Here is a 27,394-nt window from a genome sequence, read left to right as displayed (position 1 = left end):
GAGCTGAAAGCACTGCTCTAAAGAGATCAAATCCCACCTCTCCCCATCAAGCAGCACTGGGTACCAGATCCGAACCGCTCTCCAGCAGGAAGACCCAGAGAGCTGGATCTCCCTGTGACAATCCATCAGCTACTGGACTGCCAGAGGTGTCCCAGCCCACCCTGAGTGCCAGAGCGATCAAGACGGGTGTGATGTGGTACCTGGCTTTCGTCAGCACCAGAGGACGAGGATTTAAATCCCTGCAGCTGTGGCCTTCCTAGTCCTCTACCCATCCATTCACCCTGTGGATTGCCTTCCTGATGAGAACCCCAAAACTATAATTCTCACAGGAGAAGCATCCATGCACTCAAGTACACAACAATAAGAGTTACAGAAGTCCCTACCTGTATTTCAGAAACCGCCTCCTTTAGGTCACGTCCAAAATACAAGGAAAGACCCATGTCTACAGGCTGCCCGGCGCTGTGGGCCAGGCAGCATGTCTCTGTTTTAATCTCAGCTTAAAACTGTGCCTTGTGTTGGGTAAAGGTCAGGACAAAGCTTGAGTTTTACTGCCGGTTTTACAGCACCACAGGGGAAGAGCAGGCACAGAATCATAGAATCATTTTGGTTGGAAGAGACCCTCAAGTCCAACCATTAACCTAATACTGGTACTAAACCACGTCCTTAAGAACCTCAGGGATGAGCTCTGCCTTCCCACTGACAACTACTGGACTCCTCACCATTGTTTTAAGGCTTCACAGCTGATTTAATTCTGTGTAGTTATTCCGAGGCTGAGGCAGAGGTGGGCTGTCCCCGGTCTCTGAGCGGAAAATGTCATATATCACTTTCAGCAGTGGTTTAGGTTATGGTCTTTGAAGGGGTACAGTGACACCAGCAGGAGCCACCACCACACCGAGCCATCACATGCGTGAGCTGGAGAAAACACCAGCAAAGGCAGCACCAAGTACCACATGTCCTGCTCAAGGACCAGCGTGCCATTCTTCTTCTGGAGGGGACATTAGACTAAAATGTTTGCAGACAGACATATTTGACATCTCTGCTGCCTCCAGCAGGTTTTCCCCCAACGAGCCTCGTGCACAGCAGCCCAGAGTCATCCGTGTGCTGTTACCTCAGGAGCACCCAGAATGCCCAAAAACACGTCAACGGCCACAAAACCAGCCTTCCACAGAGGACAAACACGGGCGAAGCCACCGGCCCCTCCGAGGTACAACAGCTTTGCGTGCTGCAATAAGGCCTCAAGCCAAATGGCTTTAAACGCTCTTACACAAAGAGCGGCCACAAGCCCAGGCTGAAGTAGCAACTGTGTGCCAGGGACCTCATTTCAAACCCTAATGGCTCTCTGTATTGGAGGGGCATTGTTCACCTTCTGTTTACTATTATCCTTTTTTTCCTGGTATATTTAAGAATTGACATCTGAGAAACATGAATTAGTATTTAACACCATGGAGCTTTCTGAGCCTTATTCTTAAAAAAAAAAACCTGTCAACATCTTATTTTCTATACCAAAGACTTAACACCTCTAGAAGAAAAATAACCCTGTTCTCCCAAACGTGGGGCTGGGAGCGGCTGCTGCTTCTGGACCCCCGATATCAAGGGGTGTCCCTGGAAGAAGAGCTGTTTGCTCACGAGGATGGGTTTCATAAAAGCAGCACACCTCTCAAACAGGAGAGACAGCAGTGAGAACATCTTTGTCTTAAATGTTTTTTTGTGATTAAAAAAAAAAAAATTGCAATTAGTTCTAGTTAGCCCGTGCCTGAAGATAAATGTTATCTATTGCCATGCCAGAGACTCAAGACCAAAGTACCCAGGAAGGAGGGGATGAAAAGGAAGAAGGAGGAGAAATAAGGGGGAATACGAATTAATCACCATTAGGTTGAACTTTTTTTTCTTTGTTTTATTTGCGTGGATTATTTTTGCACATAGCTTGGAGCTGGATTTGAGTAACCTGCTTTCCCCACCGTGCACAAACCTGTGTGCTCTTACTGAATTACTTCTCTGTGTCCAAAGGGGTGGAAGCCTGCTGCCATGTCATAGCCAAAGGACTCTTTATTTGCTGCTGGCTTGCTTTACTAAAGAAATAATAATCCTCCTTCACTCAGCAACACAAAACCGAAGGCACAACAAAACTACTGAATTCCCCGAGTCTTAACCAGAGGAAGACGTCAAATGGTACATTAAATTTTAAGTAGAGAGGGTGGCACCACAACGAGCCCCAGCTAAATAATCTGAACAGCACCACCCCAAACGCTCTTTGCAGGTCAGCCCAGAAGAAATTTCCCCTGGTTTAACACGGCAACAGCCTGCTCTGATGATATATTTTACATGAAAAGTGACACGTTTGGTCCATTGCAAAAACCAGGGATTCTCAGCTGCCACAGCCTCAGTAGCAGAAAAGTCAGTTCTCAGTAACTGTGTTGCTTCGATCCATGTTATTTTTGCTTTTGCCCACCTTATCTGTAATTAAATTAGTATACATCTTCATAACATTTCCAATGCCTTAGCTAAACCGACCTTTGCATTAAAGCTCGTTATCAGCCCTTCAGCAAGCTTAATAACGCAGCGAGGAACTGAGCCCTCACATCCTGCCTCCGTACAGTCATTAATATTTTAACTGCCTTCATTTACAAGTCTAATTGCAGACCTGACTCTGGAGAAGAGAGGACGGACCATCAGCAAACAGCAGCCGGGCTACCTGGTGTCTTTCCTAATTCAAAATGGTGCATCCCGGCTATCGCAGTAGACTCGGTTTTAGTAAAGGTTCATGCTTTAACCAGCAGCGTTTGTATTTCCCAGTCTCGCCCCGGTCCCCAGCCCAGGTGAGGGGCTTTGCCAGGCTCCTGGCACAGAAAATAGCTTTGCATTTGCTCTGCCGTGGTCTCCCTCGATCTGCCCCCTTGTCGAGGGTATTTATTTCTGGAATTAACCTCCCATCCTCTGTGCAAAGTGACATAAATAAATGCATGTCAGGTCTTTTTACCAAAATGTCTGTCTTCTCAGTTAATAACAACTTTCTTATCCTCTTGAGGAAACAATTCTAAACCCTGCTCTTTATTTCAAGTTGACTTGTTGTTCATTTTTTTTTTTTTTTTTGCCTTCAAAGCTCAAGGTTTCCTTTGTCTGGCAGGAAAAAAAATATTACACTATTCTGCGTTTCCTGACAACACACTCTCCAGCTCCCTGTCCCCAGCAAGTGCTGTCGTTCACTGCTATGGGTCTGCTCCGGCACTTTGCTCCACCAGCCGAGATGTCCCACCCTTCACAGCACAGGGACATCCTCCAGGACCACAGCTCCCAGAATGCACACAGTGAAGGCGCTCTTACCCATTTAACCAAAAAAACCCATTTATTATAGCTCACCTCATCTTATACCCCCCCACCAAAAAAACCAAAACCCAAAAAAACCCAAACAAACAAACACAAATGGCAAAAAAACCCAACCCAGAACTTCTTTCCAAAGAGACTCATACAATCATTTAGGTTGGAAAAGACCTTTAGGATCATCAAGTCTAACCACAAACCTGACACCGTCAAGTCCACCACTAAACCATGTCCCTGAGTGCCACATCTACACATCCCGGGGCCAGATCAGAGTATTTTGCTTCAAATCGACAAGCACCACTGCACATTGACACTCGGATGAAGAAGGAAGGTGCCATGGCAACAGCTCAGGGAGCAGGAGCATCTCCTGGGCTTTAACAGCAGCAGGTACGGTGGGTTTTGTCCCAAGTCCCACTGATGGAAACCACCACTCTTGGCTCAGGGAAGGGACCACCACTGGCCCCTTGGAGATGGGGCCAAGGGACAGTTGGGCTTCCCAGCAGAACACAAATCCCCCGTGCAATGGACATCTGACCTGTGAACAAACCTTGGTTTCAAATGGGAAGGGTTACCTAGAATTGAAGATTCTTTTGATGATGATAATTTTGGTTGATATTTGGCTGGTGGGGGGTTTAGAAACCAGCTGCTCACCAGAGTAAGGACCAGACTTAGTGATCTCCCCACACAAGAAAAGTCTGTGTTTTAACCAGTCAGGAAATGTACTTTTCTGAAAATTTGCTGGAAAACCCCTTCAAAAAGGCTGGGGGAGTCACCCATGGGAGCTTACTTGCTTTGCTACCTCAAAATACATTAAAAGTCATTTTTAAACCAAACAATTGTTGCCCCTTCAGGAGACACGCAGTGCTGCCTGCACACCCAGCTCTGCATGGTCTCACTATACTTATATATATTTCTCTCACTCACTATACATATATATATATATATATATATATATATATATTTCATCCCAGTAAACTAATAGTTTCCAGGGCAAACTGCCCCTAAACCACTGTATTTAGCTTTGCCATATGAGGTGGAAACAAAAGCATATTTGATAACAAGCTACCCAGGCATTAAAGGTCTTGACCCTATTTGGCTTCCAAGGGACTGAAAAAAAAAAATTTTCTAGTTAGCAAAGTCCCACAGACACGTATTACAATCTTACACATGCTTACAACAGTTTCTCCCTCTTAGAAAAAGGGATGGTGTCCTCACTGCCACTTCTGTCGCGCTCTGCCAGAGCAGAACGTTGTTGGTGTCTTGCCTGTGGCTTCCAGGAAAGGACAGACTTGAAAAGAAAAAGTGAGGAACAACAGTTGTGGGTTTGTTTCTTTGGTTTTTTAAAAAACGAATGCTGAGAAGTTTGCTCCTTATCAGAAATTTCAATTGGAAGGCGCTGAAGGACTAACAGTGTTTGAGAGCCTAAAAACAAGATCACAAGTAAGTCTGAATAAAATAAAACGTTGCAAGTGACTGCTCTGGGATCATTTTCTCCTACAGTGGGAGTGGTTGCTCCTGGCTCAAGGTCCCAGGCTGCTGAGCATTGTGAATAATGCAATTTTGGGATGTGGTTCGCACCACCTTTCACTGGGGAGGTCCAGCGACGATGCTCTTGGTCACCACCATCAAGGAGAACAAGAGCTTTCAGAAATACAGTCACGTTTTCAACCATGAGGGTAATTAAACCTCTGAAGAGGTCATGCTGAACTCTGGCTAGGGACTCTTAAAATTAACATCCAACACCTTTCTAAAAATACACATCTTATTCCAGCTACTAGGTGTGAAGAAGAAATCAGAGAAAGTCCCATGGCCAAGTGGCCACCTCTGGGTTCGTGGGGGCTGACAGATGTGTCCTTCCTGCCCCGGAGCACCGAGCGCCCGTCCCTGGGTACCGAGAGGCATTCGGGCTCCCAGGACCCTTACGTCTTTCTCCTCCCTTTGCTCTGCACCTTCTTCCCTTTGCAAACCACCCAAATATTCATCATGGTGGTCCGAGTCAGGACTTCAAAGGGCCGGGAAATGGCACAGCCCTCAAGCCAAAATCCCTGCTCAGCGTGACGAAGGAGCACACACCAGCTTATTTAAATATACCTGGAGATAAAACCTGTGTCTGGGCATCAGACTGACCCTTTGCTTTGCAGGCACAGTTCAGTTCAAATAAGTTATGCATCTACAGCACAGGGACGAGACTCCAGCCCTTAACTGCAGCCCCAGTGTGCAGCAATACATCCCAAGATGTGAAAATACATTTATAGCCCATATATTATATATTCCATATAAATACATATATGGAATACGTATTAAAAAAATTTATATTCCATATAAATATAGGTCTGACCTCTCCCTGTGGCAAGACACAGTGCAAAAAAAATCAGCATCACTGCAAAGCAAAGCTCGGGGACCAGTCCAGCAGCTCCAGGCATCCCAAAAGCAAAGGGCAGCATCAGCAGGATGCATCTCAACACAGGACGTCAATTCATTTTTCTTCTGCAACGAAGCTGAGCATTTCAGGACTATTTAGCATCAGGAGGATGCAAATTGTTGCTCATGGGTTATCTACCAACCCCAGTGAAGCGGCTGCAGGCATTGCTCACTGTCTGTCCTCCCCAGAGAGTAGATTTTTTTTAATATCAGTTTTCAGAGACCCCGGGTGTACAGCAACCGAGGGACACGGGACACAAAGGTCCCCACCAATATTGTCAGTAAATTAAATCTGGATACAGTTGTGGCTTTCATCCACAGCTGGCACGCGCACAAAAACCCCAGATGCATTTCTAAAGGTTGCTGTGCTATTTAAGAAGCTGTCCAGGACAGGCTCTTCCTCCCAAACAACATGAGGATTTCTATTTTTAGGGGATTTTAGGTTTTTGGTGTAACAGGAAAGGCAGACAACGATGCTCCCAGCCCTGTTTTGAGAGGCGTCCCCTTAAAACCCCACTGACTCCACACACACCGCAGACTCCCAGCAATTATTCTGACAATTTTCTATGAAAAGCGCATCAACTTTGCAGTCATATTGTCTATGCAGAAAGCAAAGACTTATTAAAACCCACCAAAATCCTCGCCTAGGCCTGACACTTAGAAACATCCTTCCGTGACTTGGCCACCAAGGCCACTTTGCTGCAGCCAACACCCCCATGACCCCCAAACTCCCATCCCGGTGTCCCAGGTGCAGAAGAGGACAGCCAGGCTGGCAGGGTGGGTTTGTCACCTGCGTCACACAGGAGCCGCTTCCCTGGGGACAGCGTACAACTCCACAGAAAAGCATCGTTTGCTCTCGATTTGGTAATTTAAAAAAAAAAAAAAAAAATTACAATATTCACATTTGCATATGAAGTAGATTTATGCCCAAAATGAAGCATGACCAGACACTTCTTTCCAGTTCCTCTAACCATCCTGTTCCTCCCACAGTCTGCTGTCAAATTAATACCTCAATTTTAAAGACACAGTTAATCATGGCAATAGCACAACTATAATAAAAATAGGAGCTGGACACCCGGCCCATGGAAAGGTTTCATTTCCAGGGATCATTTAACAAAACCAACAGAGCTTCTTCCACCCATCGGTGTCCCTGCACAGGAACCACACGGTGTGACAGAGCTCGAGGTCCCCAGGTGACAGGAGCCAGGTAACATGAAGCATAAATGACCTTATCATTAATAACTTACACAGGCTTCTTTTGCATCTTCCACACTAACACCAAAATCATGCCAAACCATTGCAAAACTCAAAAAAAAAAAAAATTAAGTCCTTTGACGTTTTGAAGTGACCTAAAAGTGCCCCAGATGTGCTCATTATCAGGCATGTTTACCAACGCCACCAGCTCCAAGCAAACCCCACCAGTGACGAGGTCCCTGTAAGACTGTTTCCAGCAACATTGCATTTTTTAAATTTGTCTGTTGGCAGCAAAATACTCAGGGAAAGTTATTTTTCATCATGCTGCTCCCGGTAACAACAAATCAATAAAACAGCCCCTGAGAAGCTGGATCTGCACCCATCCACCGACCGCCCCAAGCCTGGGCCCAGGGAGGGGGTGCAGCTCTTTAGGGATTATTTTGATATGGTTTATATACATATATATTTTAAGGGAAGCACAAATCAAACGCCCACTGATATACACACACATGCATTTAAAAGCCTGACACCAACTTATTACTAATTGACTCTAAAAACAAGGTCTACCTTTAATTATTTCTGTAGATCCAACTTTAGAAAAGCAATTTATCTGTGGGGTTGTACGAAATCCTCCAGCTGGGTGATGAGGACATCCCTGCTCCTCCCGTCCTCCTCAGATCAACCATCCCAAATCTCCCTGCAAGATTATTTCCACACATCCTACGCATTATGACATTAATCTCAAGTTGATGTTTTAAATTCCCTGTACTAAGTAGGTGGAGAATTTAAGAGAATTTTTTTCCCCCTCGATAATTCTTCTTAAAAAAAAAAATTAAATGTAAAGAAGGATGCGTCGAAGTCAGGGATGGGTCAAGAATGGCTCCCAGATAATACAGGCTGCAAAGTAGGATGTTCTGGTCCTGATACCTCACTGCCTTCAAACAATATTATCACAGACAACACTAATCCAGTGTAAATAGGGACACGGTGGGGATTTCCCCTTCCCGCTGCTGTGCAGGGAGGACGTTGGGGAGGACGACAGGGTAGGAATTCCATGGCTGATCCCAAAGAAAAGCCCCCCCAAAAAATCACTGGCAGCTGCCTGGTGAGCATCTATAAAATTATAACACACCTGAAACTAAAGTGAAAAATCAAAACAAATCATTCTGTGAGGCTGTAAGTGGAAAAATTAAACAAAACCAAACCAAACTAGCAGCAGCTGTAACCACTGCGAGTCTTACTCCTCTTCCATTCACACAGATGAAGCGAAAAAACCTTCAAAAGCCCCCAGAAACAGCAGCCTGCAACTGAATTTCTATTAAAAAACAAACAGCCGCAGCCGTTCAATAGCTGGCGAGGCAAACAGGGCTGCGCTTCGTCCTGCTGCATCGCACGTGAGCGACCTGCTCGCTCACAAACACGCTGCACGCTCAGGTGTTTGCCGTTTTCCTACTGAACCCGCAGTAACTCAAACACACGGTCCTAAAGTTAAAAAAAAAAAAAAAAAAAGAAAATAGGGGGCTATATTGGCCACCACAGAAAACGTGAATCCTGCCACGTGCGAGCTTTGCCAGCATCGCATCCCCATTGACTTCCCAAAGGCAGAAGGATCTTTAGTGAAAGTCTCTAATACATCGAATTTTGGGCATGAAAATAGCTTAAGGCTGCCGTTTTGGGGCCCAGCTCTGCCTTCCCCTCCTTCCCGCTTCTCCCTCCCAGCAGCGGGTCGGGGTCCCCGGCACAAGCGATGGATAAATCACGTTTTATACCACCTGCAGCTTCGCAGCCTCGACGCCCGCATGGAGGGAAGGGTATTTCTACACACAACCATGTTTTCCCACTTAAGACACCGTGATGGAGGTTCAAGAAGAGCAGACAACTGATTTAACCTGTAATTTTTTTTCCTAGAGTGTCTTTAAAATTTGGATGAGGCCAATGAATCACGTAGAAAGTTTCTGTCTGGGCAGAGAAACACAAATTGTTGAGTTTGAGCACCGGTTTGAGATGCCCAAGGGCGCGATTTAAACTGGGACCTGCTCCAAGGGGGCATTTTGTTGATTTGCAGCACATGCAATCATTGAATTTTACCATATTTTGTATCCTTTCTACCAAAAATAAACCACAACCCTGTTTGGATTTTGCTTCAGCCGCTGGAGATGCTCCTGTAAGTCCTGAGCCTCTCCTGGGTCACTGCTCCAGTGACATAGTAGAAAATAGGGGTCCTAATTTGATGTTATGGTCCTCATGTGTTTTCTGGGGTGGTTTTGCTATCCATGCCTGAATTTATGTTAATTGCCCCAACCCCATTATTGGCTTTCTCTAAGAAAAGAACAAATGTTTCTACCAGCTGATTTCCTTGCCAAGTCACACAGCCAAAAAAGCACATTTAAATACACCATTTACTGAAACAAGACTATCTAAAATATAATAAAGCCAATTTTCTTGCCTAATCAAGAAAAACACTTTTTTGCTGTGCCATTACGTGCCTCTGGTCCCAGTACTATCCGTTCGGCACGATGAAAACATCAGGCCTGGAGACAACCATTGCTCGAAGATGATGCAAGAAAGTTCTTGCCATTTTGGATGTGACCGGTTTTCCATGAGAGTTCCCAGAGTGACCAAACTCCCCAAAAAACAGGTGCAAAAAGAGCCTGGAGAGGTACAGGGAAATGTCCACTCCAAGAAAACTTCTCCCCAGCATCTGTCTGGTTTGGGCTCTGGAGAAACACAGGTCCTGTCTCCCATGGAAGAAGAAATGACCTTCTCCAGTATGACCACAGCTGCTACCATCAACCACATGGTTGTCTAATCTCTCCAAACATCACAGAGCTTCTGGCGTGAGTGACACATTGCAGCAGCAATTTCAAAACTTAATTAAGCAGCATAAGATACCATCAGTACATTGGAGATGCAACAGATGGATTAAGAAAAAAAAGGAGATAAACTGGTTCTTGCACACGGATGTTTACTTGAACAACATGGCCAGTGCTCTTCTGAGTACTGGTGAGTTATTGAACAACCAAAGGGCAGATCTAAATACCTCTCACATCTACAGTGACACATGCAGAGACCTTTCCAGCATGTGGTGGGACCTTCCCAGCAGTGTTTTGGGTCCCACATCTCATGCTGACACACAATATAGATTTGCTGCAAGTTATTTTTGTCAATTCAAAGCTGAGGAGGGAGTTAGCGACACCCAACATCTACTTTCCACCCGAGTGAGGCCAAGTATAGCAAAACCATCCCCAACACACCAAGCCAACAGCAATGCTGCACCTCACCATACTACAGAGTTGGCGGACAGTCTACTTCTGGTGGCCAACCGTCTACTTCTGGTGGCCAACCGTCTACTTCTGGTGGCCAACCGTCTACTTCTGGTGGTTGAAACACAGAATCATGGAATTTTTTTGGTTGGAAAAGACCTTTAAGATCACCAAGTCCAACCATTAACCCAACGCTGCCAAGTCCACCTCTACCCCATGTCCCTGAGAACCTCATCTACCATCTGTTCAACCCCTCCAGGGATGGTGACTCCAGCACTGCCCTGGGCAGCCTGTTCCAATGCCCCACAGCCCTTTCCACATGGCACATGTCCAGGTCTCCTCCCAAGTACTGGTTTCTTGAGACAGTGTCCACACTTAGTTTTTTTTTTTAGATATCATTGTGATTTTTAAGCATATAGCAAAAAATATGTACTACTTCTCCCCATCTACCAGGGCAGTGAGAAAATATTCCATATACAGAACAAATTAGTACAAATTGCACATCCTGTATCATTCCCAAGGACGTAAATTCTCTTCTTTCCAAAGAAAAGGATCCAAAAAGACATCAGATGAGTTGGGTGGTCCCGTGTTCCACACACCGGGAGTGCCGGGTGGACACAGCCCAGGTCCTCCCCAGCTTCACCCACAGTTTCCAGCAGGGTCCAACACTCTGGTGAGACATACTGCAAGCCATTTAAATAATAATAATAATAATAATAATAATAATAATAATAATAATAATAATAATAATAATAATAATAATAATAATAATAAAAAAACCGCTTCAATATGTTTACAGCAGGGAACTACAGGTATTCTGTGCAGAGTTAAAAGTTTCAGAGTAAATCAAGCTAAGCACATTTGAAAGCATCCTTGAATTGAAATAAAGCGTCTCTGCAAGGTGTCAATGTTTTAGCAGGATATTGGCGACAAAAGTTTCACTCTTCCACAAACAGAGCCAGTTTCCAACTGTTTAAAAATTCATCAAAAGCAGTAATTATTTCTTCTAATGTTATTTTCTCCTTCCCATTCCAGGTTCCTGTATGCATTACCTAGTTGGGGAGCAACATGTTGAGCAGTTTAATAAGTCACAGAAAGGGAAAAATTTTTATGGCTGGTATTTTTTTTCCCCCCCCAATGCAAGACTGGTTCACAAAAGAAAATTCCACCTCTGTCAGAGCCTGACAACAATCCACAAAACTAGTTAAATAACCCAAAGCAAGAATTACCGCAGGCCAATTTCAATTTATCTGCATTAATTCCTCCACAAACGCAGGCACTTTCGAGAGAAACCGCGTTGTTAATGACATCTTGCCGAAAATTACCCATTCTTGTGTGCCTGGTTCTCCATGTGTCATGTATGTGAGCATGGGGGGATGACTTTGATGTCATGGTCTAAAATTAAAATCTCAGTATTAAAGACGTTGAAGGCATTTCCTCATATCAAAGGACAATAAGAATAATAATTCCCTTAATACCATGGAATAAAAAAAAAAAAATAGCTAGCAGCAATTCCTGCGTGTTCACACATGGCCATTACAGCACCCCAAATTGCCAAGGTTAGGCAAATATTCTAAGGTAATACAAGAAGTCTTGGTGAAACGGAGCCTGACGTCTTTCTGGGTTAATTTGGACGGAGTAACCGACCGTGATTTCCAGGGACACACCAATTTCTGCCCGTCATCTCGGGAAGGCCGGGCAGCTGCCTGCTTAACGTGCTGGCAGCGCTGGATGCGGCTCCTTCCGCCTCGGCCAACGGGCCATTAAAAACAAACGAAAAAACAAACACAAACCCAGAATATTTTGATCTCGTTGGCCCTGAAACACCTATTCTGCCTAAAAAAAAAAAAAAAAAAAAAAAAAAAATTAAAAGTCTTCCTTTCCCTGCATCTGACTCCAGAAAGCATTATAAAAAAAAAAAATAGCTTTACATATGGCTGAGACAAATGACACAGGTTACAATGTCTTTAAGAAATGCCCAGGGGCTTTTCCCACACCCGAGCAGACGCACAGTCGCACAACGGTGCCTGAAGTAGCTTGTGCCTGGAGCCCATATTTCCTTCTCCTTTCCTTTTTCATTCCCCCTCCTCATCCTCAGAGCCTGCATCTCCCTAACAGCGACACGACATGGCAAAAATTACCTTAAATTCAAATATCCCCGTTTCCCACTGAAAAGATGCTCGTCTGTACAGAATCCCATCTGTCATCGGGCTGTGCCTGCAGAAAACGCTTAAATGCATCCTCTGGGCATCACGTCAGGCTGAGAAAGTGGGTTTCCCAGCAGAGGAAAAATAATGCTTGAAAGATTTTAATGCTGAGCAGCCCATCCCAGCCCGGGGTCCCTCTCCCTGTCTGCTTCACCGGGCGTTTGCATCCCCCAAACTGCCCACACAGGGCTGGAATTGCAAATAATCTGAGGGGCTGGATATTATATCACCATCCGCCAGCTCGCTGGCAGCGGGCAGGGTCCTTCGGTTTGATGGAGATTAGGGGGAGGGGAGGATTTTATTTTTATTATTATTATTTTTTTAAAGGGATTCACACACAGCAGGTTCAGCGTGTCCTCCTTCCTCCACCATTGCTTCTTAAAAACTCCAGCGATCCCGAAAGACACGCTCAGCCCGTCACCTACCTTCCATCATGGTGGCAGAATTGCATTCCTCAGTTTCCAAGGAGCCTGAAAAAATCCAGGAGAATACGATCCCAGTAACCAGCCGCTTCACATAAACCCTTCAAACGCCTCCGATCCCCGGGTTGCTCAGCTGCCAGGATAAAAAGGAGATAAGAGATAAGCGCTGTGGCTACGGGCAGGCCATGAATGCTGCTGTGCCTGTATCACCTCCCGATCACCGGAGGATGCTGAGAGAAAGGGAGGACGAGCCGCTCGGCGCAGCCGCTCCCTCCCACCCTGCGCCTCGTCACACGCGTGCTCGCTCCCGACACAACCCCCCCGGGGAACACACCAACCTATTTCCCATCTTTTTTTTTATTTTTTTTTTTTTTTTTTAATTTTCGTCCCCCCTCCACTTTCACCAAAAGCATAACCCCGCGCCGTAACCCGTGACGCACTTCCCCTCCCTCTAATCGTATCGCAGCGGCAGATTAATTACCGGGCGCTGTCAGATTAAGAGCGTGCGGGGAGAACGGCTGGGAAAGGGGTTAAAAAAAAAAAAAAAAAAAAAAAAAGAAAGAAATCCAGCCTGGAAAAGGCAGCGGAGCTCAGTGTGAGCTTCGGCGAGCAGGAGGGCCGGGAGCTGGGGTGCACATCGGGGGGTGCAGGGCCCCCCCTCACCTCTCCCGCAGCCATTCGAGGGTGAAACCCATCGGGCTGACGTCACATCGCCAGCAATTAGCCCCAGAAAGGATGATGGGGCGGGGGGTGGAAAAAAGAAAAAAAAAAAAATCTTTCTCCCTGACTGCCTCTGCAAGAGCGCCGGGGAATTTAATTCCATGTGAAGAGCAGCTGAAGCATCACCGGAGCGTGGAACAAAAGAGGCTGGAGAGGCGGGGGGGCTGCAGGAGCTGAGCCCCAGCCCCTGCCTGGGACAGCCCCTGCCCGGGGGGACACCCCCAGCCGGGGGGACACCCCGTCACCCCCATCTCCCGTCACCAGAGCCAGCAGCAGTGATGGGCACTGGTGTCACCGCTGCCACCCGCGGATGCTGCCAGCCTGCCCCAGAAGCTGCCGCGTCCCCCCCGCCACAGCGTCCCCCCCGAGGACGCGCAACCCTTGCCAGCCGCAAAACCACTTCCCAGAACCGCTGTAAGGGCAGGGGGAGTTCGGCTGGAGGTGACAAGCAATGTCAGCATCGGAGGGGCGTAGGACACTGCCAGGATCAGCCCAGTAAATATACAAGATATTAAATTGGCTCTGGAACATTGGCTTTAACCAGCTCCAAATGTTTGGTTATATTATGTTATATATATATATATTTTTTTTTTTTTTTTTCCTGGCCAGAAAGATGCTTTAAACCCCCTTAGACTTGCACTGAAGTAACCCCTGGTGTGCTCAGCCAAACCAGCCCCCACCGCTGCAAAGGACGTGGGGAGAGCCCCATCCTGGGGACACACGTGGGTCTGTCCCCAGGGCCACCGCCGCAGATCAGCAAAGACAGGGATTACAGCCATCAGCACCAACCTGCATCATGGAGGAGCTGCCTCCCCCAGCTCTGCTCCCCACCGGGCTCCACGGCAGCGTTTGGAGCAGAACCGGCCCGTTTTGGCACTCGCAAATCTGGCTTTTCAGCCTGACCTTGTATCTGTGACAGAAACTCAACTGCTACTGCTCACCCTGCATCATCGTCTTTAGGACCCACCCCAGGCAGCCACATGCATTTCTGCTCACAAGCAGGGAGAGCGATACTTGCATCATTTTTCCTCATTTAAAAAAACCCCATTTTTTAAAAAAAAAAAATATATAAATTCCATTTTTCCCATTTAAAAAAATCTCAATTTCCCCATTAAACAACAACAACAACAACAAAAATCTCATTTTTCCCATTTAAAAAAAAATCCCAAAGCCAGGCATCTCCAACAGTTTGGTTACACCAGTGGGGACATGAGCTTTCCCACCACACCATCAGCTGCAGCACCAAGTGTCCCCAGAGCATCCCCAGCCACAGCCCTCAGCCATCCCAGCCAAGGAGAAACGCCCCAGTACACTCAGGCACAGGAATGGGATTATTTAACAGATGGTTTGTTTAATCCCCTCAAGGATCTCCTGTGACCTGCACTTTCAGCAGCGGGTGGTGGGGAATGCGCCTGGCATCTTCGGGAAATCCGTGTGTAACCCCACGGCGAGCGCAAGGTGCTGAGCATCGCTCGGCTGCGCCCCAAAGCGCCCCCAGGAACCGGGCTGGCACCCTTGGCAGGACACCCAGGTGATGGGTGCGCACCTGCTGCATCCAAGTGCCTCCCCGCTGCACCAAAATAACACTTTTATTCTGGAATTCATATGTTCAATCGCATGGCAGGGCGGGATGCTGGAGCCGTCCCGCATCCCAGCGGCTCCACAATCCCACGTACGGTGCTCGCGATGCTCCTGGCAGGGCTCACATTCCTTTAAAAAAAAAAAAAAAGGAGTGAGAAGAGCTGGACCTTCCACTCCAAACCTGCCGCGCAAGCTGGGCAATGGCTAAAGAAGGTCTTTTCAACAAATTCCTTCATTTTTGTGCCAAGTTCTGGCAGCCTCCACGTTGCACCAAAACATGGTGTTAGCACAGGTGGGGAACTCATGGGTTGTTGTGACCACAGCGCAGCTCCAGCCTCGGTCGGCTCTGCGGGATGGCTTGACCTTATGAAATAATTCTTACCATGTGGCAAGATCGAAGCTCATCTTCCCGAGGGCAAAATTAACCTGGCACTAACGACACCACAAACCGGCTCTTCCCAAAGCCGGGAGGCACAAGGAGAGCCGGGTCGGGGCTGGAGCACACCCGGGGAGGGCAGCGTGCCAGCAAAACCCACCCATTTCAAGGGAAAAAAATCGGTATTCGTGGATTTCCGAACAATTTCCAAACACACCACCCGACACATGGACATTTCTCAGCAAAAGCGCTGGAAATATCGGGTGGCTCCTGAAGGATATGCGTTAGGAGGCTGCAAGTAAACACAGACAGACGAAGTCAATGGCTTAAAGAAAAAAAATAAGGCAGAAAATGAGTCACCGGAGAGCATTACTCATCTCAGAGCAGAGTCATGCTTCAGGTACATGTGACAGGCGCCACGGAGGAGCCCGGCTTGTCCCCCGGCCGGGGACATGGTGGCCCCGGGACAGGCAAGGAGCGCGGGGCAGACGGACAGACAGACGGATGGGGATTTGCTAAATAAAGCTCCGATCCGCCAACCTCTTCCCCTCGCAGGATCTGGCCCCGGCAAATCCCCCAGCATTAACGGGCAGACGGTGGATTGTTTACATCCCGCGGACGCGGCTTCACAACCCTTTCGCTAAACCATAATTAAACCTCGACTAGAAATAAGCTCATCCCTTTATCTGGTCCTGGTGGAAATGCAGCAGATGAGGCCAGACCCCCTCGGCAGCCTCAGTACTGACAGCTCCCATCGCCATGCAGTGCTCGGGATTTCTCCTCCGTCACCTGCAAAATGGACTTTCCAACAAAGTTCCACCGTTTGCCTGTTCCTCTATAAGATGAATTTCACCTGTGCAGGTTGGTGCATGTTTGTCAGAGGTTATAACTCCAGGGATTCAGGAGTCTCACTGTGAATGTGGATATTTGTGCTTTTCCATAAAACAGCTAAAACCAAACCCAAACCCTTGTATAGCTGCCATTCAGGCTCTACTGAAGTGACATTTTTACAAGATTTCTTGTTTAAAATGTTTCTCCGTATCAGGGAAGGAGGCTGCGAGACACAGGAGCATCTCGCCCAGGAAGAATGGAGGCAGATCAGCCCATCACTTGGGTCCTCAGCACCAAATGGGCTACACAGCCTTCCTGGAGATGCCTCTGCCTCTGAAGCTGAGCTGAAAAATGCTCCAGATGCCACCGGGCTGGGCCACCCTGCATCGTGCTCTGCGTGGCTGGAGCGTTGCACATGCACCCACAGTCCCCAGTGGGAGCAGGGCTGGACCAGCGCCAGGAGCCCCCAGCTCGTCCCTTCCCGCCCCAGGGAGCCCATTGCCACCACCCGCCCGCATCCCCGGGCACGGGGCCCCTTCCACGATGCAGCTGCTCCTTGCTCCACAATAAAGCCTGTTACCTTCTGCTCTCTTAGTATTTTTTTGCTCTATCCAGCCCAGGTTTTCCCATGCACAAAGCGCTGCCAGGCTCTTTCCATCCCAGCAAGCTGCTCCAAGGAGGGACAGCAGAGTGAGCCCTCGCTTTGGGGACGCGTCCTCAGAGAGGCAGGGGGGCAGATGGGGACCTGCTTCCATAGAATTATAGAATTGTTTTGATTGGAAAAGACCCTCAAGATCATCAAGTCCAACCATTAACCCACCCCCGGCACTGCCCCACGTCCCTGAGAACCTCATGTCCGTCTGTCCAGCCCCTCCAGGGATGGTGACTCCAGCACTGCCCTGGGCAGCCTGTTCCAATGCCCCACAGCCCTTGGGGGAAGAAATTGTTCCCCAGATCCAACCTCAACCTCCCCTGGCGCAACTTGAGGCCGTTTCCTCTGGTCCTGGCGCTTGTTCCTGGGGAGCAGAGCCCGACCCCCCCCGGCTCCAAGCTCCTTTCAGGCAGGTCAGAGATCAGAAGGTCTCCCCTCAGCTCCTGTTCTCCAGCTGAACCCCCAGCTCCCTCAGCCGCTCCCGTCACCCTTGTGCTCCAGCCCCTCACCAGCTCCGTTCCCTTCTCTCCACTCGAGAGTTTCACAGCAGCACTGGGGAAAACGTGTTTATCATGCATTTAAAGGGACTCGATGCACTCAGCTCGCCTCTGGACAGGGAGAGCAGCAAAGCCCTGGCACGGGGGGGCTCACCCGGAGCACGGACGCGCTGTGCCCAGGACCCCCCGGCTCTGCCCCACGTGCTGCCGCTTGCCCTCCCCAACAAGCAAAGAAACATCCCCGGGGGGCGTGAAACCACAGACAGCCCCGAGGAGCACCCCGCAGGCTGCTCTGCAGCCCACCAAGCACCCGGCCCAGCAGCACTCACGGGACCCCAAACCGGCCTCGGTGCGAGCAAACCGCACGCTGACCACAACCACAGCGCAAGTCAGCGCAGGGCTGGAAACAGGGAGCGTTCCCAAAACCAAACACGGCGCCTCGCGTCACCCGCCGCCTCCATCACCAGCGGGACGTGGGGGTGCCAGGCACCCACACGCAGGAACCGGCAGCTCCGTGTCCCCAAAAACTCACGTTTTTCCTGGCAGCAGCCGGGCGCCTGGACGAGCTGGCAGGGCCGAGGCACGACATGCACGTTTGGGAGAGATTTAATGCTGCCGGAGCCAGCGCTGCCAGATTTAATAGCGATGGTGTAAGCAGAGGGAATTCGGCTACGCCCTGGGGTGTGAGGGCAGGACGGGAGCCCCGTGTACGCCCCGAGAGCTGCTCCTGCCGGGATTCCTGCTCCAAGTCACTGCAAATCAGTGCCGAGCTCAGAAATCCCCATTTCCCAGCATTGCTGGTGGAGCAGCAACAAAAACCCACCTTCACCTGCTGCCTCCTCTTCCTCCCAGCAACCTCCCCAGGACTAGGAGCAGCTCCTGGCCCCCACCTCTGCTAATCAAGGGCTGATCGGGTTGCTCACCCGCCGAGCACCCGGCACCACACCCCGGTGGGGATGAGGCGCAGCTGCTGCTCGGAGCCCCAAACCCAGCCCTGGCCCCTCTGCAGCATCCCACGCGCACACGGGTTGTCACCAGTTCGGGGCCTGAAAGGGACAAACCGCCCGAGTGTTCAGAAAAGAGACAGCAGAGGGAGTATTGTGGGGTTTTTCGGTTTCGTGGTTTTGGGTTTTGTTTGTTTCGTTCTGTTTTTTTTTTCCAGAAAGAAGGCATTCAGGTGCACGGAAAAAGCCCCCAGGGAACGGGGTTTTGCAGCCCCAGTTCACACCACATGCCTGGTTCTCAATTTTCAATAAATATTAAGCCCGTTTTGGGTTTGCTCCCTGAGGGTTCGGCCCTGACCACGCTCCAGGATGGGGATGGGCCCCCATGTGCCCCCAAACCCGGGCAGGGGCTCACCCCATCGCCCCGTGTTGTGGCCGGTGTCCCCATCGCAGAGATGGGGGGACCCATGCGTGTCTCCAGGAGCCCCCAAAACACCATTTCACCTAATTCCACCCCAAAAGGCACAAATTTCACTTGAAACACAGTACCCCGAGGGTGCAGAGCGGGGCTCAGCAGCAGGGCGGGGGTGAAGCAGGCGCTGGCTTTCAAATATAAAATGAAATCTATAGGAACAGCGTCACTGTGAGTATTTCAGATAAACTTTATGTGCTTGGACACTGTTCCCTCATTAGACAGGAGAAAAAAATAAAAGCCGGCTCCAAGCTGCTGTGCTGTTCCCCTCTTCCCTGTAGTTTAAGCTCAGCTTAATTAGAGTATCAATTAGCAAGGTGGGGGGAAAAATCAAAGAACAAGATGGGGGCAGTGCTGGAGTCACCATCCCTGGAGGGGCTGGACAGACGGAGATGAGGTTCTTGGGGATATGGGGTAGGGGTGGACTTGGCAGTGGTGGGTTAATGGTTGGATTCGATGATCTTCAGGGTCTTTTCCAGCTAAAACTATTCTATGATTACTGGTAATCCACAACAAAACAAAATAAAATGAGCCAGAGGCACCACCTGGGTCCCAGTTTCTGCTCTGACACCAGTTTGGGGGGACTTGTCACACCCCGGGTACCCCCAGTGCTGGGATGGGAAGCTCCATTAGACGAGAAACAGGGAATTTTTGCACTGGTCCAAATCCACCAATACTTCAAATGTGTTTTTCCCTCTAGGCGCAATGGCTTATTAAAGAGTTTCAAAACCCCAAGAACCTGGACCCCGCAGGAGCAAACCCACCTCCCTGGAAGCTCCGTGTATCCTCGCAGGAGCTGAACCAACAGAACCCACACGGGCCCAGCAGGACCCGGTGCAGGTGGGAGCCAAAATTGCCGCACAAGTGGGTCAGAGATAGCTCAGGTAAGAATGAAGTTATGGAAAAAAATAATAATTTTAGTGCTGAAAACAGTCTTACCACCGTTCTGCTGCGAAACCCTCCTCCTCTGCTCCTCCAGCCCTGGGTGTCCAGACCTTCCTGGTGTCTCCTCCACCCTTCAAGGGTGTTTCCAGCGTCGTGGGGAGATGATGAACAGCCAGTTCAAGGCAAATGGGAGTCAAATTGCTGCTGCGGTGTGTGACCTGCAGCCTCACGACTCCCCACCTTTGATGTGGTGGCATCGTCATGTTTGGTCGAGCACCCATAAATACCTTCCATGTGATTGCGTCCTCCAGCTGCCAGCAACATGGCCTGGAAGAGACACCAGCAACCTGGAAGAGACACCCCCAAGGTGGGGCTGAGGCCACTGCCACCAGCTGTGCAGGGTTCCAGCTGTGCATGGATCCTGTTGTACAAAGATCCAGCTGTGCAGGGTTCCAGCTGTGTATGGATCCAGCTGTGCATGGTTCCGGCTCTGCTCAGGCACCAGCTGTGCTGAGTCTCCAGCTCTGCGGGGCTCCAGCCGCTCCAGATGTGCTGGGGACTGCCATGCACCTCTCCAGGAGTACACGGTCCCAGCTGTGCACCGCTCCAGCTGTGCGCAGCCCAGCTTATGTGGGACCACATCTGGGCATGTCTCCAGATTTTTGAGGCCCCACCATGAACTGCTCCTGCTGCCTGGGGCTCCAGCTGTGCATAAACGCAGCTGTGCTGGCCCCCAAGTGCGTGTCCCTGCTGTGCATGTCCCAGCCGTGCAAATCCCTGCTGCCTGTGCCACCACTGCGTGTGTCCCCGCTCTGTCCCTCACAGTGACATCCCGGCTGTGCAGTGGGTCAGGGCCTCGGCAGGTGGAGCTGTACAGCTGTGCAGGCAGGACAGGAGCTGTGCAGCTGTACATGCAGCTGTGCAGGCAGGACAGGAGCTGTGCAGCTGTGCAGGCAGCTGTGCAGACAGGACAGGAGCTGTGCAGCTGTACATGCAGCTGTGCAGGCAGGACAGGAGCTGTGCAGTTGTGCAGGCAGCTGTGCAGGCAGAACAGAGGCCGTGCAGCTGTGCATGCAGCTGTGCAGGCAAGACAGAGGCTGTAGAGCTGTACATGCAGCTGTGCAGACAGGACAGGAGCTGTGCAGTTGTGCAGGCAGCTGTGCAGCTGTGCAGTGCTGTGATGACAGAAGTGGTGACAACATTTGACCGGTACGGCAGAATAACCCTCTGACAGCCCAGAAACCTCACAGCGAGAGCGGGGGCGGTGATGTCCTCGGGGATGGGAGCCCTTGGGGATGGGGAATCCTCAGAGATGGGGAACCCTTGGGCACGGACAGGGAGCCCTTGGGGACAGGGAGCCCTTGGGGACAGGGAGACCTTGCGGATGGGCTCCTTGCGTCACCCCAAAAGAGGTGTTCGGGAGAGCTAAAACACCTAAATGCATCTTCAGTTGCACCAGCTGAGCTGCCTGCCCTGTCCTTCCCAGGGAGGATCCCAGTCCACGTCCCCGCTGCCAAACTGGGACACCCACCTCCCTTTCCATGGAGGCCACCGGTGCCGTGAGCCCTTGGGCTCCGTTCCAGCGCCGCAGATTCGATAAAATCTGTGTTTTCTGCGCCAACCCCCAGCTTCTTCCTGTTTTTGACTACGAAACTGTCAGCACTTCGGATTTTAATTTCTTTTTTTTTTCATCTGTTGGACTTTTAGGTGAACTTGAAGCCAGTGATGCCTAAATCTCCAGAGACAGCAAAACATTTCCCGCATTTTGCACATCCTTACGGTTGGATTGTAACCTGGGAAATGCTCTGTCCCTCTGGCTGGCACAGAGAGGGACACAGGGCCGGGGACCACGGGGTGCTCAGGGACATGGGACATCCCCCATGTGAACGTGACAGACACGAAGCAAACCTCGGTGCGGGGAAAACACGAGCAGAAGCATCAGCTTCCAGGCACTGAGCAGCTGTTGCAATAAAAGCACATTTCTGAAGGCGTTATCATTCAGATGAGAAACGTGCGTTCTTGAAGCACTTCCTTGGAAGAAAACCAAGATTCCTTCAACTCTTTTCGGCTGGTGGAGAACACCTTAAGGGTCTCGGGCCATGGCAGGGACCAGCACCAGTTTGCAGCCACCGGCACGCATCCGACAGCAGGTGGGGACACCTGCACTTGTCCCCTAATCCTATGGACCAGGCGGGGAAAAGAACATGGAAAACCAGCCCCATAGCCAGGAGAGCAGGCGCAGTGTCTGTGCAGCATGGGAAAAAGCAACAGGGCTGGTTTATTATTTTATTTCTTTGCATCACGGTTTCTATTAACAACGCCGACCTCTGGGTCAGAAGTTTCCTGGCAGCGGTGGGGGCTCCGTGGGACCCTTATCCCTGCACTGCCGGGAAGCGTCGGCTCCGCTCCCGGCACAGAGCGAGTGGCGACTCGTCCCCGGGATTGACGCCCGCGAGCGGGTTCACAGCTGGTGGAAATCGCCCCAAAACCCAGCGCTGCGGCCTCAATGCAAAACTATGTCCTGGAGGATGGCTGCGGCCTGCTGCTGCTGAAGTCGGGGCTGATGGTGACATCCAGCAGTGGCACCGGCAGTAAGGAGGGACACGGTAGAATCTGCACGCGCGTCAGCCCCTCCTGGACCCGGCCCCAGTGAGCCAGCCTAGCAAAGCCCAGCTGCACAACTGCATCATAGAATCACAGGATGGTTTGGGTTGCAGGGCCCTTCCCGGCTCCCCCAGCGCCCCCCCTGCCATGGGCAGGGACATCTGCACCAGCTCAGGTTGCTCAGAGCCCCGTCCAGCCTGGCCTGGGATGTCTCCAGGGATGGTTCAGCCACCACCTCTCTGGCCAACCTGGGCCAGGCTCTCACCACCCTCAGGGGTAACAATTTCTCCCTCACGTCTGGCCTGAATCTCCACTCTTTTACGTGCACCCCCTGGTTTCACACCTGGCTGCACACCACAACTGCACGCTGCAGTTGCACACCTGGTTGCACGCCCCAGTTGCAGAGCTGGGAGCCACCCTCTCTCCCCAAAGTCACACTTTCTGCACCTTGTTTTGCTGCAGGTTTCCTCTCCCAACCTGTTTTTCCCCTGGTAGCTGAGCAGTGGTGATTCCCAGCCCCCCTGGGTGCAGCTGGGACCTACTGGGGGGTCGCTGGAGGCAGCACCTGTGGGGGGATCACCCATCAGCACCGTCCATCCCGGCCGCTAACGAGCAAGGAGGAAGCGCCGAGTCGCCGCCCGCACGCGGACGCGCTTCCGATGCCGAAGGAAACCGTGCAAACCCCACGGGGCGCTCGGGGCCAGCGGGAGTTTTGGGCGCGAGGACGGTAAAGCTGAGCCAAGACGTGTCCTTGTCCCTAGAGGAAAGGAGGAAAACCGGGCCAGCACCTGGACTGGGATTTCCCACCCCAAAAATGGCAGGAAAACAGAAGGGATTCGGGTTGGCTTTGCAGCGTGGCTGCCATCAGAGCGTTTCTCTGCTGCTGCTGAGAAGGGGAAGTGAAAGGAGGTTGTTATTTCAGTGCCAGAGCAACACCACCGCGTTTGCATGTACCCGCGATGGAGCTGCCTGGCAGAACTAGGTCATGGGAAGGGAAAGAAATAAAGTGAGCGAGGGCTGGCGGGGGGGTCCGGGCAGAGCCCCCTGTGCCCACAGCAGCCCCGCACCCGGGCGCAACATCCCCGGTGGGCTGGTGGTTCACCTGCAGCTTCAGCTCTCTGCTCTGTCCCAGTCGGCCACTTTCTCCACTCAGAACCGCAAACGTTTTTCCCGATAACCCGTTTCCCATCTGGGCGCATCCCCAGAGCCATGGGCACAGTCTGGGCACAGCTGCCACGGCAAAGGTGCGTGGGAACGATGCTTTGGGGTGAATTCACTGGAAAAGATAAATCCGTATTAGCACCACCGAAGAGTTTTCACTGGCGGTTCAAACCCCGGCGAGGTGCTGCGCGACACACCCCGGGAGGCGTTGCGGCTGGTGGGCACGGGGCTGTCCCCGCACTGCATGCCGGCAGGATGTTTTTTTTACTGGAAAACCAGTTGTTTTGGGTCAGGCCGGGACATGAAAGCAGAGGCCGCGGCCATCGCCTTCCTGTCTGCGTCGCCTTCCTGTCGCCGCTGCCACCGGCCCCGGCCCCGCGCAGGAAGGCGAAGGTCTCGCCGGCCCGGGCGGCCGTGCCCTCCGCCCGCACTCGCCCTTCTCCTCCCCTTCGGAACACGTGCCCGGTGGGTTCCGGGCTCGGGACATTCAGCGCTACGGTCCCCCGGTGCCAGCCGAGCGCCGCCACCGTCGCCCCAGATGCCGCACACACCGGCCTGTTAAAAGAAGCATCACAAAGAGCCGCGGGCAGGGTCATGCTTTCGTTTATTCACTTCATATAAAAATCTCTTAAGAATGCATCTGAACACAATATATAATACTATAACATACATTGTGTGAAACTTTTTGGAAACAATAAAATAACCACCTGGAACAATGCAGTGTTCAACAGACATACAAACCCATTGATCATGCACAACTGTGCTATTTTCATTAACTAGTTAGTCACAAGTTGGACCAAAAGCTTGAAACATATTTTACAAACTGAGATTGACACGGCTCACGATGCCGGACAAGCTTTGTCAGAAGAAGTTTCACAGCACAATTATTACATCAGTTCACATTTTGGTTATAGAAATTCACATTGGGTTGTTCGGAAATTGGAACGTGACATTTAAAAGCCGGCCCGTTCACGGGGGTTTATATTTTTCTGTTCCCCCCCTCTATGTTTTCAGCACTTCCAACCGCTCGCCCGCTGCCCCGGGGTCCCGTCCCCCCTGCTCGCCATGAGGACGAACCCCCCGGGCGGCTGCCGCCCCAATGCCCGCCCTGGGTTGCGTCTGTCTCTTCAGCTATGTTCAGGTTCTCGTATTTTATGCAATACAAAAAGGTTACAAGAAAAAAAGGCAACTCTTATTCCGAGTTTTCTACACAATTAACATCGCCGCCGACAGGCAATGTTAATTCATATAAATTAATAACTTACAAAACATTACAGTATATACATTATGTAATAAATACACTGTTATAAACAGTAATGGAGGTGTTAGAGCTCGAGGCAGTGCAGGAGGAGGACGGTGGACCGAAACATAGGAAACGTGAACAATAGGCGAGAAAAAACCACAAATATCCGAGTGTGCAACTTCCACCGAGGGGGAACGTGCCTCACGCTGCCTGATCACGCTTACCTATAGATATACGTACTGCTGACCTATAGATGGACGTACTGCTGACCTATAGATGTACGTACTGCGCTGTGCCACGGAAACCAGCTACCCTCCAGCCTGCGCACGACAAAAATCAAACCCCGTGGAGGAAAAAATACTGTTATTCCTAGCAAGCGAACAGAGATGGTGCATGAAGTGACTTTAAACGGGTCACCCGGGGTATTAAGGAGATGATTAAAGGTGCAGTGATACAAACCAGAGGGTTTCCCTTCTGTTTAGTCTGTAAAAGTGATTAACTGCAATAAAGTGACAGGTATTGCCCATGAAAGAAAGGAAGACTGCGTCTTGTAACAGGAAGAATCAAAAAAGTATCTGTCAATTTTGAAACACTTTGTGTCGCTTTTTATACTAAACCCCGTGTATTGAATTAAGAGACTCTGGAAAAGACATGAAAGTGTTTACAAAGAAGGCACACAGGTCTGCAGACAGGTGGTCAGGTGGACAGGTTTTACATGGAAAGTTATTAATCAGTAGTTTCTATCAGAATAACTGGTATAAATTCCAAAACTAACAGTATAAAATCTCTCAGTTGTGTGTCGTTTACTCTTCAGTCACGACCCAAGCCAGCTCCAGGACAACACCATGCGCTTAGCTGACAAGGCTCAATTAAACCACAACGTAAATCACCTGTAATTTCCTGAGCAATCAATCATTCAGCACACGATCTCTCACCCTGACTCCACTCTCAAGTAGCTGGGAAGATCTTTCAGCCAATGTCGGGCACAGGCCGCAGCCCCGGCTGCAGGCAGGTCCGCCAGGCTGCTTGCATGCTCGTCAAGCGTCGGAAATCCACTCACACGGGTAGCAGGACATTATGTGTCCACAGGAGATGTATCTTCTGTCACAATTTCGATGTTGGCCTCCCTCTGCGAATCCTCTTCCCCCGGCTCGGCCACGCAGAGTGTCTTTGTATTGCTGAAGTAGCCGATGCTCTCGCCGTCCTTCTCCGGCCCGTCCGAATCCTCCTCCTCCAGCGTCAGTTCGAACTGGAACTTCTCCATGAGGCTCTGGCAGTCCCGGCCGCGCTCCTCCAGCGGAGGGGACGGGCTCTGAGGGATCATGCTCTGGTACCAGTTCCTGTTGTCCTCCAGCGTGTCCAGGATGTCCTGGGCGTCAGGCTGCACCAGGTCAGCCCACGTCTCCCAGAGCGGGTGGACGATGTAGTCGATGAATCCCACCTGAGGAACAGAGGAACAGGCATGTTCAGCGAATGGCCGGGAGCAGACAGGTCTCTAAAAAGCTCAAATTCTGCTAATACATGATTTTTATAAGCAAAATACCCAAAGTTGCACAGTTTAATTGCAGACGTAACAATCAGATATGCAAAGCTGCACCTACAACATTGGACTAAGTTGACATCTTGTCCAAAATCAAACCTTGGATGAAGTTTAACTGAAAGCAGGAGCCACCTGGAAACTCAGCCATGGAGCCGCCGCTCCCACCCCTGGCTGCGTGTATAGTTTAAATATCCCGGTGGATGTCCCTTCCTGACCAGAGGACCAAGCCCTGCCCCGCACAAGTCAGGGCAACGCCATCGCTCTTTCGACGGACCGTCCCACCGAGGGCGGCTCCCACCAGTGCTAGTGCACAGAGACGTTGTGGAGGATCGCGGCCTCTGCCCAAAGCACTGAGAACCTTTGCCTTCTCTCACACAGGATTCCTGGTGACTGCAAACAGGGCTGCTGCATTTAGTACCGTTTATTTGTTATTATTTATTTATAAATTATATATAATTTTTTTATTATTGATAGGACAAGGGGTGACGGTTTTAAACTAAAGGAGGGAGATTCAGGCTGGACACGAGGAAGGAATTGTTGGCCCTGAGGGTGGTGAGAGCCTGGCCCAGGTTGGCCGGAGAGGTGGTGGCTGAACCATCCCTGGAGACATCCCAGGCCAGGCTGGACGGGGCTCTGAGCAACCTGAGCTGGTGCAGATGTCCCTGCCCATGGCAGGGGGGCACTGGGGGACCTGGGGAGGGCCCTGCAACACAAACCATCCCGTGATTGTGTGATTTATGGCAGCTCTGCCGTTACCCCAGAGTACTGATGTGGAAGCACCAGTGAGTGCTCCCAGCGCTGCCCAACTCCATCCACAGAGTGACGTGCCAGCGGTGGAAAGAGTGAGGGTTGCGGCCGAGTCCGCCAGTCCTTCCGCCGGCTGGCGCGCAAGCTCTGAGCTAAATCATTTTTCAATTGTCTGACTAAGAGGACATACGTCCAGGATGGAGAAAACTGAATGGCCATAAAGAGGATTGAAATTCTTCCGTCTTGGCAGAATGTGTCACTGCTCTCCTCGCTCCGCTGGACAACATTTCTGTGCAGCAGGAAAATGGCTCTCCAA

General features: G+C 50.5%; 2 protein-coding genes across 6 annotated transcripts in view; both read right to left on the bottom strand.

The window, feature by feature from the left end:
* SGIP1 (SH3GL interacting endocytic adaptor 1) overlaps positions 1 to 18,846 on the bottom strand; it is a 53,984-nt gene extending 35,138 nt beyond the window's left edge. Inside the window, exons 1-2 of the mRNA XM_065656989.1 lie at positions 18,842 to 18,846; positions 18,406 to 18,528 (exon numbers count right to left, since the gene is read on the bottom strand). Of these exons, the coding sequence (XP_065513061.1) occupies positions 18,406 to 18,528; positions 18,842 to 18,846 (128 nt within the window). The remainder of the gene's footprint in view (positions 1 to 18,405; positions 18,529 to 18,841) is intronic.
* Positions 18,847 to 24,135: 5,289 nt separating this feature from the next.
* PDE4B (phosphodiesterase 4B) overlaps positions 24,136 to 27,394 on the bottom strand; it is a 179,069-nt gene continuing 175,810 nt past the window's right edge. For all 5 annotated transcript variants that reach the window (XM_065655575.1, XM_065655576.1, XM_065655578.1 and 2 more), the window contains one exon: positions 24,136 to 26,232. In XM_065655575.1, coding sequence (XP_065511647.1) covers positions 25,867 to 26,232 — 366 coding nt within the window. In that variant the 3' untranslated portion in view covers positions 24,136 to 25,866. The remainder of the gene's footprint in view (positions 26,233 to 27,394) is intronic.

This window comes from Caloenas nicobarica, chromosome Z, assembly GCF_036013445.1.
Source record: "Caloenas nicobarica isolate bCalNic1 chromosome Z, bCalNic1.hap1, whole genome shotgun sequence".
NCBI classification, from domain to species: Eukaryota; Metazoa; Chordata; class Aves; order Columbiformes; family Columbidae; genus Caloenas; species Caloenas nicobarica.
This window is presented reverse-complemented; position numbering and strand designations above follow the sequence as displayed.